The sequence below is a fragment of the Lentinus tigrinus genome (assembly GCF_003813185.1).
Source record: "Lentinus tigrinus ALCF2SS1-7 unplaced genomic scaffold L226scaffold_3, whole genome shotgun sequence".
Taxonomy (NCBI): Eukaryota; Fungi; Basidiomycota; class Agaricomycetes; order Polyporales; family Polyporaceae; genus Lentinus; species Lentinus tigrinus.
Window position 1 is genome coordinate 1,479,820 of NW_027137912.1, and position 14,382 is coordinate 1,494,201.

At 57.8% G+C, this 14,382-nt stretch overlaps 6 protein-coding genes across 6 annotated transcripts; 2 read left to right on the forward strand and 4 right to left on the reverse strand.

Annotated features, from left to right (window-relative positions):
- Positions 1 to 47: 47 nt before the first annotated feature.
- L226DRAFT_500637 (dehydrodolichyl diphosphate synthetase) lies at positions 48 to 1,247 on the forward strand (the record flags this gene model as incomplete). The annotated part of the gene is made up of 6 exons (XM_067677780.1): positions 48 to 254; positions 309 to 451; positions 506 to 622; positions 672 to 776; positions 841 to 958; positions 1,013 to 1,247. 6 exons carry the CDS (start codon positions 48 to 50, stop codon positions 1,124 to 1,126), a joined length of 804 nt encoding a protein of 267 aa, XP_067540849.1. The 3' UTR covers positions 1,127 to 1,247.
- On the reverse strand, positions 1,209 to 4,505 carry L226DRAFT_609206 (uncharacterized protein). Its single transcript, XM_067686039.1, has 5 exons — positions 4,313 to 4,505; positions 4,142 to 4,258; positions 2,970 to 4,078; positions 2,006 to 2,915; positions 1,209 to 1,943 (listed from the first exon to the last, which is right to left on the reverse strand). Exons 2-5 carry the CDS (start codon positions 4,163 to 4,165, stop codon positions 1,557 to 1,559), a joined length of 2,430 nt encoding a protein of 809 aa, XP_067540850.1. The 5' UTR covers positions 4,166 to 4,258; positions 4,313 to 4,505; the 3' UTR covers positions 1,209 to 1,556.
- A 1,003-nt stretch (positions 4,506 to 5,508) lies between these two features.
- Positions 5,509 to 6,925, reverse strand: L226DRAFT_530449 (uncharacterized protein). The gene is made up of 3 exons (XM_067679862.1): positions 6,180 to 6,925; positions 5,943 to 6,125; positions 5,509 to 5,648 (listed from the first exon to the last, which is right to left on the reverse strand). The coding sequence occupies exons 1-2, from the start codon at positions 6,803 to 6,805 to the stop codon at positions 5,993 to 5,995; spliced, it is 759 nt and encodes a 252-aa protein (XP_067540851.1). The 5' UTR covers positions 6,806 to 6,925; the 3' UTR covers positions 5,509 to 5,648; positions 5,943 to 5,992.
- A 274-nt stretch (positions 6,926 to 7,199) lies between these two features.
- On the forward strand, positions 7,200 to 9,321 carry L226DRAFT_196642 (uncharacterized protein). The gene is made up of 5 exons (XM_067672793.1): positions 7,200 to 7,728; positions 8,027 to 8,243; positions 8,313 to 8,780; positions 8,849 to 8,935; positions 8,994 to 9,321. Exons 1-5 carry the CDS (start codon positions 7,397 to 7,399, stop codon positions 9,075 to 9,077), a joined length of 1,188 nt encoding a protein of 395 aa, XP_067540852.1. The 5' UTR covers positions 7,200 to 7,396; the 3' UTR covers positions 9,078 to 9,321.
- Positions 9,322 to 9,330: 9 nt separating this feature from the next.
- Positions 9,331 to 10,758, reverse strand: L226DRAFT_542906 (fructose-1,6-bisphosphatase; the record flags this gene model as incomplete). The annotated part of the gene is made up of 6 exons (XM_067682159.1): positions 9,331 to 9,762; positions 9,826 to 9,925; positions 9,980 to 10,053; positions 10,189 to 10,444; positions 10,507 to 10,635; positions 10,712 to 10,758. The coding sequence occupies 6 exons, from the start codon at positions 10,756 to 10,758 to the stop codon at positions 9,331 to 9,333; spliced, it is 1,038 nt and encodes a 345-aa protein (XP_067540853.1).
- Positions 10,759 to 11,114: 356 nt separating this feature from the next.
- Positions 11,115 to 13,314, reverse strand: L226DRAFT_454681 (uncharacterized protein; the record flags this gene model as incomplete). Its single annotated transcript, XM_067675193.1, has 3 exons — positions 11,115 to 11,637; positions 11,698 to 11,939; positions 11,992 to 13,314. The coding sequence occupies 3 exons, from the start codon at positions 13,312 to 13,314 to the stop codon at positions 11,115 to 11,117; spliced, it is 2,088 nt and encodes a 695-aa protein (XP_067540854.1).
- Between the last annotated feature and the right edge of the window lie 1,068 nt (positions 13,315 to 14,382).

Below are 14,382 nucleotides of genomic sequence, written 5' to 3' on the forward strand. Positions count from 1 at the left end.
CGGCGCGGGCTACAAACTGAAAGCGCGACGCGTCGGATTCCCACGCTATGCTACTCCAGCTCATCTCGCACTCGCTCGGCTGGCTCTCTGCCCAGGCGTCCGCCAAGGCCCAGGATGCCCTCATCGCCGTCCTTGCGTCGGGCCCGGTGCCCCAGCACATTGCGTTCATTCTTGACGGGAACAGGCGGTATGCCCGGAGCAAGCACATGCAGATAAAGCAGGGTCACACGGACGGGTTCTACACACTGCGGAAGGTACGTTCTAATGGCCACCTACCGTTGTTCCACGAGAGGTAATTGTGCCTTTAGATGCTCGAAATTTGTATACACATGAATGTGCGTTGTGTCACCGCGTACGCGTTCTCGATAGAGAACTTCAAGCGTTCCCCCGAGGAGGTGGACGCGCTCATGGACCTTGCGGAGGACAAGCTGCTCGAACTTTGTCAGAAAGGGTACGTTTCGCATTTACTGGAGTCCGCGATGTGCAATTCAACGGGGACCGAAAGAGACATCCTAGACAAGTACGGCATCAAGCTTGTCGTAGTCGGCCGTAGGGATATGTTGCCGGAACGTGTCAGGGTAGCGGCCGAGAAGGCGGAGGAGTTAACCAAGAATAACAACAGGTGTGTACGGACCATTATGCGCGGACTATGTACCGATCATTTTGGCCAGGGCTATCTTCAACCTTTGCATGCCATACACCTCACGCGACGAGATTGCAACAGCAGTACAGTCCACAATCCGAGAGCGTCTGGAGGACGAGGACGGCGATGACACGTAGGCATTTCCCTCCATCTTTTCCCCCATTGTCCTCGACGTTTCTCTGGAACGTTATGCACAGGATCACTGCGGACGACATAGAGGCACACCTCATGACATCACTCTCGGGCAGTCCGCCGTTGGACATCCTCGTTCGTACCAGCGGCGTGAAGCGTTTGAGCGACTATCTTCTTTGGCAGGTACGCTGGAACGCCTTGCTCACCTCATTGGGAAGAAATTGACCCCGCGTGTAGTGCTCCGAAGATACCCAGCTGCAGTTTTCTTCAACGTACTGGCCCGAGTTTGGAATGTGGGACTTCGTACCGATTATCCTGGATTACCAGCGGAAGGTCTGGTCCAAAGCCTGACCTGCGGGCATGATGCTGCAGCGCTATGTTACTTTCACTTTCAAACCCTTTCTAGATACCTTTGTGTGTAACTTATCATCGTCATACTGGACTTCGCAATACATATTCGATGCTCACTCAGAAATGGCGGATGCTCGAGTATGTACAAGGACACGCGATAACTACGTTGCACAACGTATACATGGATGGAATATACAAAGACAGTAAGCCAAGGAAACGCTATCGATAGCATTGCGACAATTCAGGGGATGGACGAGGATGAAGTACGGAGGTATGATACACACGGAAACATCAAGGCTGGTTAAGATGACGAGCTGAAATGAATATTCAAGACGACGCGGTATATACGCAGGGAGCGAGGTGAAGGAGGCTTGTATTCTACATGGCAAAAAGGCGGGGTGAATCAGAAGACACAGAAAAACCGTTCACGTTAGTACTGGACGCTCTGCGTTTGCACCGGCGGCGGGGGTGGGGGCATGAGCACCTCTGGCTGGCGGTCCATGAATGCTTTAGCCGTCTGCACGATGACCAGGGCCGGCTGGAGCGTCATGAAAATCTGCCCGCAGACGGCTTCCTGCTGCTTCAGCAACGCCTTGTCGACGCCAATCTTCATCCTGCCCAGGGCCCGCGTCACCATGCTGCGCAGCTCGGGCAGGACGTTCTTGACAACCTCAGCGGTGATCTCGTCCGACGTAGGAGGAGGCGGGGGAGGCGGCGGCCGGTCGTTCTTGTATTTCTCCAACAGCTCTTCCAGGTGTGCAATATCTTCACCGGTCTTCGCGAGGAGGTCCGCCTGGTCCTGTTGTGTCTTCTCGAGCTACATCATAGAAATTTTCAATCAGCACACAGCCTACGAAGAGCTATAAACGATGCACATACAGTCCTGATCGTGAGGGCCAGGCGGGCGTTGTCGCCAGCGAGCTCATGATAGCTGCGATCCCTGGTGAACCTACGCTCTTGGAGCTCCTTCAACTGCTGTTGCCCATGCTCGGCGACAATGGAATACTCGTCAAGCCGTTTCCCAAGCCTCTCGCACTCCTCCGTGAGCTCCTCGTTTGACTTCGGGGGCGGAGGCGGTACAAACGGCATCTCGCCCTCCTCTAGCGACTCCTGCCGCTCCAGCTGACCAGCCGGAGGCTCCGTAGACTTGCAGATGCCGAGCTCGACGAGCCGTTGGAGGACGACGTCCCCCGTAGAGGGTGTGGTCTCCCGCAAATACTCGAGATCATACTCCAGGTCGGCGACGCGCTCTTCCAGACTGGTGACCCTCTCCTCGACTTCCGTCACGGCCTTGCGCGTCGAGTTGATCGGGACCCACTTCTGCACAGCGCGCTGTTTCTCAGCCTCAATCTCAGCCTCAGCTGCCGCGCGCTTCTGCTCCTCTTCGATCTGCCGGTTCTCCTCTTCAATGCGGCGCTGTGCGTCCTGGACGTCCTGGATCGTCTCCTGAAGCTCCGAGATTGACTCATTCATCTTGGCCATCCAGTTTCTGATATCCTCCACGTGGCGGCGCACGTTCTCTGCGTCTTTCATCCGAGGATCGTTGTCAGACGGCGGGGGCAGCCCTTCCAGCGGATAGCGCATGAGATGCTTGATGGCGGTGTCGTATCGCGCCCTCGCCTGTTGGAGCTGCGTAACTGCGTCGCTATCCAGCTCGTTCAGCCTAGCGTGAGCGGCCACTTGTGATGCGCTCGCAATCAACTTGCTGTTATGCAAGCGCTTGACTTGTTGACGAGTCTGTTGCAGTGTTCGTATGTCTATGTTGCTGCAAATCGCGCTGGAAAGCGTTCTAAAATCCATGCATCAGTCGTGTCCCAAAAGAGACATGAAGGCGTCGACGTACCGTGAGTAATCCTTCCACTGATCTGTTAGGGACACCGGGATTTCTGCATCGGCCTCGAGGTCCATGGAACAACCAGGATCCGAGTCGACGTTGGACAGGGCACCCTTGACATAACGTTCGACGTCCATCTTCTCGGGTGGGTTGTACGCAGGAAATGCGAAGGGATTCTTCTTTGACGAGGACGCAACCGTGCCGTCGCCGGCCAGGGCTTTTGGGACGTAGATCCCCGAGCTGATCATCCGCATGCGTTCCTTCTCCTGTCGCATCTCCTTCGAGACCGTCGACGCGACAGCGACGTAGTCTGTCGGGGTCATCGTAGGAGGGGCGATAGCGTGCGACCTGCGAGGATCCCCCCTCTCGGGACTGCGATTGGGAGAGCGCGGGGTACGAGGAGTGAAAGGGGCATACTGGGGGGTGCCTACGCCCGCGACCTCTCTTCCCTTCCCCTTCCTATCACCCCAGATGATGCTTTCGGGATTCTCGCGTGTGGGAGACTGTTGAGGTGCCGAGGCGGGGGCGCGCGGCGGCGCTGCGATGGGGGGCGGAGGAGGTGAGAATGCAGGGGCAGGTGGAGGAGTGGATGTAGACGCAGTAGTGGTTGTTCCCCATCCTCCTACCGCGGTCGGTTCTCCCCACCCACCTGAGGTCGGTGCGCCCCATCCCCCACCAGTTGGAGCGCCCCACGACGTATCGTTGGCAGAGTCCCGGGTACTGGTCGAAGTAGATGCTGTCGCTACCGCATTGGTCGTCCCCATCGCGAGGCTGGTCTCAGACGTAGACCAAGTAGTCCCGCCTATGGGCGCTGAGCCCCATCCCGACGTACTTTCCAACTCTGCGTGCATCGCACGAGGTGCAGTAGGGATAGGTGACTGTCTCAACGGGCGCGTCCTATTCGCACCCGTGGTAGTAGATGAGCTAGACCATCCGCTGCTCCGAGAGTCAACAGCGTTGCGGCCGCCCCGGCCTGTGCCGGATGATCGTCTGTCTTGGTAGGGAAATTTGGCATTACGTGCGCCCGCCCACTGGGATGAACTTGGATGAATGTAGAAGCAGTCGCTGCCCCTGGGGCAGCCCAGTCCGATGGGTGCGCCAGTGTCCTGGTCGTAGTACTGGGATGGCCGATCGCGTGTGTTGGTCATTGCGCGCGAGAAGGAAAGGTCTGCAACACTCACCCTACAGCGGACGTTTGGTGCCATGTGCGGAGGCTTCTGGGTGAAGGTGCGAGAATGGGCGCAATGAGATAGAGGGACAGGTGGGGGTGTGCGGGTGTGCTACGGCAAGAAATAGTCCTACTCGACGGGTAAAAGCGCGTTCCCTGGTCGCTGACGAAACGAAGCTCTCACCTGGGCAAAGGTCGTGAAACGTGCTTCCGTTCGCAAGAGTCTCCTCAAGATCAGGGTCAATTGTGGTCCCCGTTCGACGCGTGATTGAAGGTCTTGAGAGATTCTTTGCAGGCCAAGGCGCAGTCAATGATTCGATTTGTGAGCGATGAAGACTATGTTAAGAGGAGCGCACAAGAATCGCGATGGATATACGAGGAGGGAAGAGAGGTCTTTGCGGCCCTCCGCCATGCGCTCGGCGTGAGCGCACGCAGATCTCGATCTGAAACCTCGGCTCCTGCCCACTTTGGAAGATCCCGCCTCAGGCTTTTCGTCAAAACGCCGAGAGTTTGCCGGCTCTTCACGCAAACTGAATCTTGCAGTGCATCCCTCATCGATTCACGAGACCGTCGTAGAGCCTGAACCAAACTACTGGTAACCGCCTTTGCGATGCCTCATGCCATTCGCGTTTTCGAACAGTCAGACAATAGGCTCACCCGTCAAGCCCTCTCGAGCTCTGAGATATGAGCATTGCAACGTTGTTCCAAGAGCGAGGTGCTCACTACACACGCAGGATTGAGTCCGAGTCTAAGATTCAGCAAATATCGCGACAGTAGCTATCCTAGTCCTAATATTCTACATGTATCCCAGCACTCGTCACCATCGTCACCAGTACACAAGAATAGGGAGACCGTAAACATGCCGTGCTAATTGGACCTGCATCCAAGTAGTAGTCGTAATCAGGTGAGTACCAGTGTGTAGCTAAGAACTAGCCGAGTGTAGGTGAGCAGCGCAGCACGCGCGCGTACGGGCAAAGCGGGAAGAGGGAAAGCAGGTGTCGCAGCGGGTCCGAGATGAGACGATGAGAGCAGAGGGGTGTTTGGGGTTCGAGCAAAAATACAGTAATCAATCGAAATAAAGCACCAGCCGTCAAGGGAGGGAAATAGAAGTGAAAGCAATAAAAGAGAGAGGACCTCGTACAGTCAGGACATTCGGGACATGATCGTTCGTCACACACTCGTCAACAGTCCAGCGTTGGGTCAGTTTACCAGCCACCGAACCACCGCTTGGGAGGCCGCTTCCGAGGGTTGCGCATGACAGTGACTGTCGTCTCGACTTCCTCGGGCTCAAGGACTTCCTCCTCCACGACGACCTCGACAGACGTGGTCTTCGGGATGTACGTAGTAGAGGAAGAAGACATGATGTTGGGGGTCGGCGAGGCAACCCGACGGGTGTTCGACGGTTGCTGGACAGTAACCGGCGACTGGACCGTGTGGTGCTGCGTGTGCGTGACTGTCCTGGTCTCGGTCGCAAACTCGATAGCGGTTTCAGTTAGAACAATTGCGGGGGGGTTAAGGGCCTATAAGGAAAATATTCTAGTCAGCGAGCTGTTCACGAAAAACATGGAGGGGGGATGTAGGCTGATAATCGGTCTGCACTCTAATCGCCGTCACGCCGGGTGACAGAGCGCGTTCGAACATCACGTGGGCGCGAAACCAACACGCGCGTCGCGCACCGATCGATCGACAACAGACGCGGAGAGTGCAAACAGGCTATCAGCATACACAAGGACGCGGGGGAACAAGACGACAAACACCGTGGTCCCCCAAGCCCGGGACGAAGGGAGGGGAGGGACGCGACGAAGGATACGAACTGTACATGAATGAAGCAAATAAAAGTGAAACGTTGAATTCCCCCTTCGTCTCAGAGCTCGGAGCGGCGCTGCTGGGGTGGAGTCGGGGGTACCTTGGGTTTCCGTCTCGCCGCAGCGATGGGAGGCGGTTCGTTGTAGATGTACTCTTCCTCGACCGTCTCAGGTTCAGCCTCGTTGAGGACACTAAGCGAAATCGGTGATTAATGTTGTGACGTAGACAAGAAAAACGACACGTACACAAGTTGTTCCATGATCCAGCTCTCGCGTCTTGACGCGTCGTGCTCACGACGGTTGACGGCCTCCTCACGACGGCTGATTTCGCGCTCGCGCTCGGCGATTTTGAGCTCGCGGTCAAGGATATCCTCAGCGCGAATGCGTGCTTGGTCCCACCATCCCGGAGGAGTGAGGGACTCCTCCTTGACGACCTCCTTGATGACGGTCTGAATGGGAGGAGGAGCCTCCGTAACCTTCTCGAAGACAGTAGGGCACGGGGGGCAAGCAAGGGGAGCTTGGGTGGCAGGGATAACACCGCCGGGCGCACCAGCGAGAAGTTCGGCTTCACGACGAGCGACCTCGGCCTCGCGGACGGCAACGTTGCTCTCGCGAGCGAGGAGTGCTTGAGTACGTTTGGGAGTAATAATTCCCCAGAAGCCCTCGTTCTTGGTGTCAACGCCGTTGGCGGCTGCGGCTGCGGTGCTGGCGCTCTGGTCTCTCGGGAGAGAGAGCATGACGGCGAGAACGGCGAGGACGAGGGAGAGGACGAGAAGGAGGGTCGTGGAAGATATTGTGCGGTGATGGTGGTGACGGGAGGAAGAGCGTTCGCTCCGTTCCCGTTCTCTATGAGACGAGGAGGGTTGGGCCATCCTGACGCTGACGGAGTTCGAGGGCGACAAGGATGTTGAAGTGTGGGGTCTGAACGTGGACGTTATGGTGGAAACGGAGCGGGGGGAGATGGGTAGCGCGTTGTCGGGTTATGGGAGGGGAGGAATGGTCGTTAGAATTTAACGGGGGGAACAAAAGGCGATGGGTGGAAGGGGCAGAGAGCAAGGAACGTCCCCAAGCGAGCCCGACTTTTCAACTTGGTTCGTTTTCCCTAATCCGGCACCCAGTCCGCAAATATGTCACAACATCACCCCAACACGTGTCCCCACTTTCCCACCCGCTGATAAATTGTCACACCATTCCTTTATTCCACCCCATGGAATTTTCGTTCTGGCCGTGCGAACACATGCTTGGCTTGCCCCAGCCAATGGGAGGGCTCGGCTGCATCACTCCGAAGCGGAGAAGAAACGAGGGTGACTGATGTGGCGTGGGAGGGCCTGACACGTCACGTCACAGCGCGTTCTCGCCCATCATGCATCACGCACGCGTGTGCGGTGCCACCGGCGCGTTTGCACGAGTCTCCGTCCTCCGCCTGCGAGGAATTCTCCTCCGTCTCTCGCTCTCTGGATCCCATGTCCTCTCTTCGACGCTTCGCCCAGACCAATGCAGCCGCCGTCTCTGCCTCTCCGCGGGCTGGAGGCGGTTCGAGCGCGTCCACCGCTGCGTCGCCCGTTACCCCCGTCCGCCAAACCACCTCGAGGACACGACTCGTCTACCCGATCTCCCCCGTTACTTCACCGTCGCTGTCCGCGTCGCAACCGTTTGACTGGGAAGCTGCTAGGTCCAGACGACCACCACCGTATGCCACGCCTCTAGCAAAGCGGAAGAATCGGACGAGTGATGTAGGCACGCCGGGGAGGACACCTGGCAAACGTGTAGTGCGCCAGAAGTCCTTGTACGACAGGTGAGTTTTATTACGTGCATACAGAACAATGGGTTGCGCAACTTGAGTCAGAGTCCATGTCCGACCGACCGAGAGTCCCTAGTCGTTCTGACCTAACCATGTGTCGCGTGGCGGTTTTCCTTGTAAATGTCTTCCGCGAAGCAATCCAGCCTCCTTTCGTTGTGGCGTGTCTGAGTTTCATCCTGGTGCTCGAAGACTTGATATCGTCATACATGAACCAACCTTCAGCCGAGCAACACTCAAAGCGCCAAATACCTGAGCACATTCGCGGTTCAGCTGGCTGACCAGACCTCGTCAGGATCACTTCTATACCGTCTCAAGTCTCCTTTGAAATTTCCCAGTTTCCTCACAATGTCCCACTACCAACCCCACAAAACTCCGCAAGAGTCCTCGGCGGTGCACTGCACTTCCTACATCTCTGTGTACGCGTCTCACAAATCCGACGAGTACCCGACTCCGACCTGGGCTGGGAAGACATGTACCGAGAAGGTGAAGGAGAGTCCTGGTTCGACTGGGTACGTGCATCCTCTACCTCACCTCGCACACGTCCGCCACGCGTCTTACCCGACCCTCGACAATAACAGACCGTTCCAATGACATTCATCCTCGTCTCCGCCTCGATCCTCAATACCCTCTTCCTCTTCACCCGCACCAAGACCTACTTCCTCAACCTCGCCTCCGACCCTGTCTCCTCCCCACACGCCTCCTTCGTCAAGCGTCCGCGCACGCCGCACCGCAGCTCCTCCGACGACCTCGTCCCACGCCGCTCCGTGCCCGCGCTCCTGCTCGCGCTCCTCGGCTCGGTCTTCTCTGCCCTCTGGCGCGGATTCGTTCTGAGCATGCGCTTCCTGCTCAACCTCAGCCCACCAAAGGCTCGCGCGCCGCAGCCGTGGGAGGACGAGCGGGTGCAGCAGCTCGAGGTGTGGACGCCCGGCGCGCTCGAGATGGCGCTGTTCTCGCTGTACTCCCCCGTGCATTCGCTGCTCTGGATCGCGACGACAAGCGCGAATTGGATGCTCATGTTCTTCATCATGTTCATCGTCGGAGTGCAGGCACGTGCCCTCTACATCTTTTGTTCAGTGTGGACGTATCTTGATGCTAACGATGTTTACCCCGCCAGATTCGCGCACTCGCCCGCTCGTACGAGGCATTGCTGAAGGACCGTGCAATCATCGCTGCAGAGGTCATGCACGAGTACGACGAGAAGGTTTGTTACCGTCCGCCCGATAGCCACGTGCAGAGGCTGATTGGCGTTCTAACCACAGTTCGTCAACCCACGCGTCAACCCCGTGCGCAAGGATGCCGCGGTCATGACGCACGAGTCGGAGGTAGTCAATGTTTGGGAGTGAGGTTCCGCAGTTTGGGGTTCAATTGCATCAGGTTTTTACGCTTGTATGAAGTTCGAAGTACGGTATGCTTCATTACTTCTGGACTCTTGTCTCGGTTATCCCACACCAAGCTGCTTCCCCCATGTTTGTATTCGCATTGCTTCTCACGCAGTACTGGTGTTTCATGATCCTTGGACAGATAGCGATAGATTGCATGAAATACAATACAGACAAAATGCTACATCGTCACGCCTGTTGATACAACGTCCGCACGTTATGCCTTCGCGTCCCCGTTCGTCTTCTCCGCCTCCTGGTAGAACTTCATCAAGTCCTGGACGTCCTCTCGGCTGCCCAGGAAGACCGGGCAGCGCTCGTGGATGCTCGTCGGGACGATATCCAAGATGCGCTTCGTGCCCGTCGTCGCGATACCACCCGCCTGCTCTGTGAGGAATGCCATGGGGAAGGCCTCGTAGAGCAACCGAAGCTTTCCGCGCTTGCTCTTCTTGTCGTCAGGATAGCCGAAGATGCCTCCGTACAGCAGTGTCCGGTGCACATCTGCGACCATGGAGCCAATGTAACGCGCCGAGTATGGCTTGCCATTGGCCGGGTATTTGATGCTGTTCAGGTATTTGAGAACGGGCTCGTGGAAGTACATCGAGTTGCCCTCGTTGAAGGAGTAGATCTTCCCTCGTGGCGGGATCTTGATCTACAGTCCGCGAAGAGTGAGTAATGCATGATTCCCCAATCAAACAATCATATGCGAACGTACATCTGGGTGCGTGAGGATGAACTCGCCCAGTGAAGCATCGAGCGTGTATCCGTTCACTCCATGTCCCGTGGTCAGGACCAGGTTTGCTGACGAACCGTACCTGCGCCGCGACGTGTGAGTGGTCGCTGTATCACGCAAATGACTAGAAACTCACATCGTGTAACCAGCAGCGACCATTTGGCTGCCCGGCCGCAACACATCCTGAACCGTTCCCTTCGATCCTGGCGCCTTTCCCATCGATATTAGCTTGACTCCCACATAACGGGCACCCCTAGCGTCCTGCGCGCGCCACCCTTACCCCTTGGGGTAGCAGGAAGACGGTGGGGTGCGAGATAACGGAACGCAACCGGAGGCGGAACTCACAATCTGGTATATCCCGAATATAGTGCCAATGTTTACACCAGCATCGATGTTGCTGCTACCGTCGAGCGGGTCGAAGACGACGCAGTACTTGCCCTTGTACTTGCCCTCGATGATAACTGCATCCTCGAGCTCTTCCGAGACGAGCACGGCAGTCTTGCCCGAAGCGCGCAGCGAGTTGACCATGATGTCGTTTGAGAGCACGTCAAGCTTCTTCTGCTCCTCGCCCTGGACGTTCGTCTCGCCAGCGAGTCCTACGCTGCACGCAGGGGGTCGCGATGAGGTCACTGGGCGCGGTGCCGTAATCACGAGGTCGCTCACAGGTTAATCAGACGCGCTTTCCGGACATTGGTCGCGATGAACTTGGAGGTCGTTTGAATGGCGGTGAGGAGGAGGGTGAGATCGCCGGTCGCGGCGGGGCCCATGCTGAACTGGTCAGCGAGGACATGGCTGTGGGGGGTTCGCGCGAGGTGATGCACATCGATGAGCGAGTGCGCGGGATGGACGCGGGGACGCGGGGACGCACCGGGTGAGGGTAATGAGATCGGTGTTGGGCTGTTCCTCTCCGGACATGGTGGGCGACGGTGGTATGTGCAGACGGGTATGTGGTGATGCGGAAGGACGGCAAGAGAGGAGAGAGCAAGATGAGTGCCGGGGCAGGACGGGAATGTTTATGAGGGCCGGAAAGACAGGAGCCCCTCTCCGCGTCCTGCGCTATCCTGCGCCATCTCGACTGCCTATTCTGGCAACTCCCCCCACTTCACATGTCCTCGCAGCTGTGTTCCGGACCCCCGCACTCTCTCAGCCAGGTCCGGGCCTCTTCCGACTTGTCTCTCGCACTCACCGCCTCTGCCCCTCAGCCGTGTCTATGCGCACTAGTAGCAGAATTAGTAGAGTAGATCATCCAAGTAGTAGTATACAATCCAACGTCACCGCTTCCGCTTCACCCCGCTCACCACCGTCGCTGCTCCCACCCGCTCCTTGCCCCGTGCCCGAAGCGTTATCGGGAACGCCTCCCCATCCAGCCCCTCGACAAGCATCACCTGCACTTCCCCGCCTGGCCCGCTCAGTGTCTTCTCTCCCGTCTCCGCCTCCTGCACCTCAGGCGAGTTCCCGCGGCTGCTGCCCCCACGGCTCCGGTACGCTGCTGAGCCGCCGTGCTCCGGCCCGGACGAGTACGGGTCGTCCCCCAGCTCGTCCTCCTCCTCTGCCGGATCGTCGTATACACTTGGCCGTCCGTTGACATGCCCCTGGGCGAGTGCAGCAGCCAACTCTGCGCCCAGTGTCGCTGCTACCCGTTCGTCCAGTGACGGGTCTATGATAGGCGGAGGGTGTGGCGGCATGATGTTGGGATTGAGCAACGCAGACAGCGTCCGAACGGAGGCCTCCAGGTCCTGCTCTTCCTTGGCAGGGTCGATGAGCTTCGGCCGTTTAGCTTTGAAGCTGTATTTACTGACAACAGAATGTCAATTCCGACTCGTCCCGACTGAGAGAGAGACAGAGCCCACTCACATGTTTGGATCGGGTTCCCATGTCGGATCGTGCGTTTTCATGTGCGCCGTCAACGTCGTCCGCCGCGTGAACGTCTTATCGCACGCCGGGTCCTCGCACTGATACGGTCGCTTCCCTGTATGCGTGCGCCGATGTCGCGCCAGACTGCTCGAGTCCCCGAACGTCTTGCCGCAGTCCGGATACTCGCAGAAGTGCGGCTTCTCCCCGGTATGTACGCGCAGATGCACATGAAGGGCAGAACGCTGCATAGCTTGTCAGTGGCGAGTCTCATGACGCAATAGAGGTATGACGTACCTGGATAAACGTCTTGCCACAGCCAACTTCAGGACAGACGAACGGCCGCTCTCCGGTGTGTATGCGCATATGTCGGCACAGATCGCTTCGCCGGCTGAACGACTTGGAGCACTGATCGCATACGTGTGCTTGCTGCAACTTCCCACTCCGATCGCGCATTTCTGCTGCAGGCTTGGAGTTCGACGCAGAGACAGGGACCAAGGGAAGCGCAGAGCTGGAAGCGACCGGCTGTTCTGGCTCAGACGCAAATGTCTCGTAAGACGGTGATGTAGGAGGAAGCGAGGCGATAGGCGGTGGGGTAGAGGGCGAGGAATGCACATCGGCAGTAGGCGGTGGGGGCGGCGAAACGGTGGCGGCGAGAGGGGGATGTGGTTCCAATCGTGGCGGCGGCTCGTGCTCTTGCTGATGTTCTGGAGGTGGGTCCTGGTCAAACTGCGTGAAATGGCTCAAGATGTCGTTGATGTCCGTCTCCGTGAACTCGGGGGGATGTGAAGGAGATCCACTGCTCTCCACGGGGGACGACGAATCGTGGTGGCCGCTTCCTCCCAGCCCTTCCTCCCGCTCGCTATCACCCTCATCATCATAGAAGTACTCAGACCCGTCTGTGGGACTGCTGCTGGAATGCGAGAGGAGGGGCACAGTGTCACCAGCAGTCAGGGAGTGGAAGGCGGGCGCATTCCTCGTACGCTTCATCTCATGCTCCTCCTCCTTCCTCCTCCGTGCTCCGTCGGGATCGGCGGCGGCCAACGCCTCCGCTGCGCGCTCGTTCTCTGCCGCCTGAGCGTGCGCAGCCTGAAGCACCGCCGCGAGGCCGCTCAGGTTGATACCGAGCACCCCAGCAAGCGCTTCGGAGAGGGGGTTATGCGAATCTTGGGGGTCGTGTGGGTCGTGTGGGTCATGAGGGGGTCCATGAAGGTCGGATGGAGGGCCGGAGAGGTCGATGGGGTGTTCAGCAGTGTGGCCGTCTGCGAGCTTGCCCAGCGCGGCTGCTTGATTCTGCTGCAGAAGGGACGAGATCTCGTGCTCCAGCTGCTCGATAGTGAACGTAGGGCCGACGGAGTCTGGGGAGAGGTTGGAGAAGTCGCTCTCGTGGTCTTGTTCTGGGTGCGGGACTTGGGATATGTCCGGCAGGATGTGGACGTCGCGCGCGTGCGCGGAAGGTTGGTGTTGGAATGGAGATGGCGCGGGGGGAGAATGCTGGTGCGTGTGGGGTGAGGTGACAGCAAGGGCATGAATATGGTGGTGGTTATGGTCGTCGGGCAGGGGCTCATCGTGCACGACGTCTGACAGGGCGAGCGCAGGTCCGTTGTCGTCGTGGTCCATGGTGGGTTGGTTTTGCTTCAAGTAATGTGGCCTAGAAACGCGTCTGAGCGTGTGTGCAGAACGCTATGTCTTCCTGTACTCCCCGAGCAGTGTTAGTCGTCTCCTACGACCCTCAGAGCGAAGCGCATGCACCTGATAGCCGCGTGTGTTCGCACCCCGTCTCCTACACGGTAGCGCAGCAAACGCGTAGGTCAATGAGGGGTAGACAAGAGAAAGCGAGGAAAGAGCACAGTCAGCGAAACGGGATAGAGCAGCCGCTGCGCGGGCGATCGCCTCTCGAGGAGAGCTCCTGCTATAACGGCGTGTTCAACTCATAATCGGCATGTTTAAACTCCGCTCCACATAGCTACCGTCTAGCGCCACTCCCCCATCCTTTTCCGTCGTCTTATGTTCTGAAATGTCCTGATTATCACACCGTGCATCCTGCTACCAGTCAACGCTGTAGCAACACCTCAAGTCCTGTTGCAGATGTGCCAGCATCTAGCATGCCGAATCAAGCCAAAGCATCAACAAGAGATCGAAGGCAACTCACTCCCGCCTTTCCTCCAGCAAATGACCGCGAAACAAGTGTCACACTAGGCTTAGTGTCTCCCTCGATTGTATAACTCTGCCGTCTCCTAATCATGGTGCGTGTCCGAATTACCCGATGGACTTTTCAAGTTTCAAGGCCCATTCGCGCGCAGTAGCGTATAGCCAATATCATGCACCCGCGTCTTCCCACCTATACGATGAATCGCTCGGTCATACACCCCGACTCGCCGCGGGTTCCAACCTTCTCAAGGACACTAAGTCATGTCTTGCTGCGCGATGCCTGACAGGGGCGACGCGTCGCCTGGTGCAGCTGGGCTGTGCAAGCGTAGTTCCAGCTGCTGTCGACTTTATGCGCGGTTGGCAGCTGCAGCTGCAAAGTAAGCTGGCAGTGTAAGCCCATACATTTATTCTCGTAGGCTGTAGCTGCGAAGGTGGAGGTGATAGAGTCCGTGCCATTGCCGACCGCACACTTCCTTCAACCTTGTCGACCGAAGTCTCATTCCAGCATAGCACCCTCCGCTCAGAACAGCCTTGTTC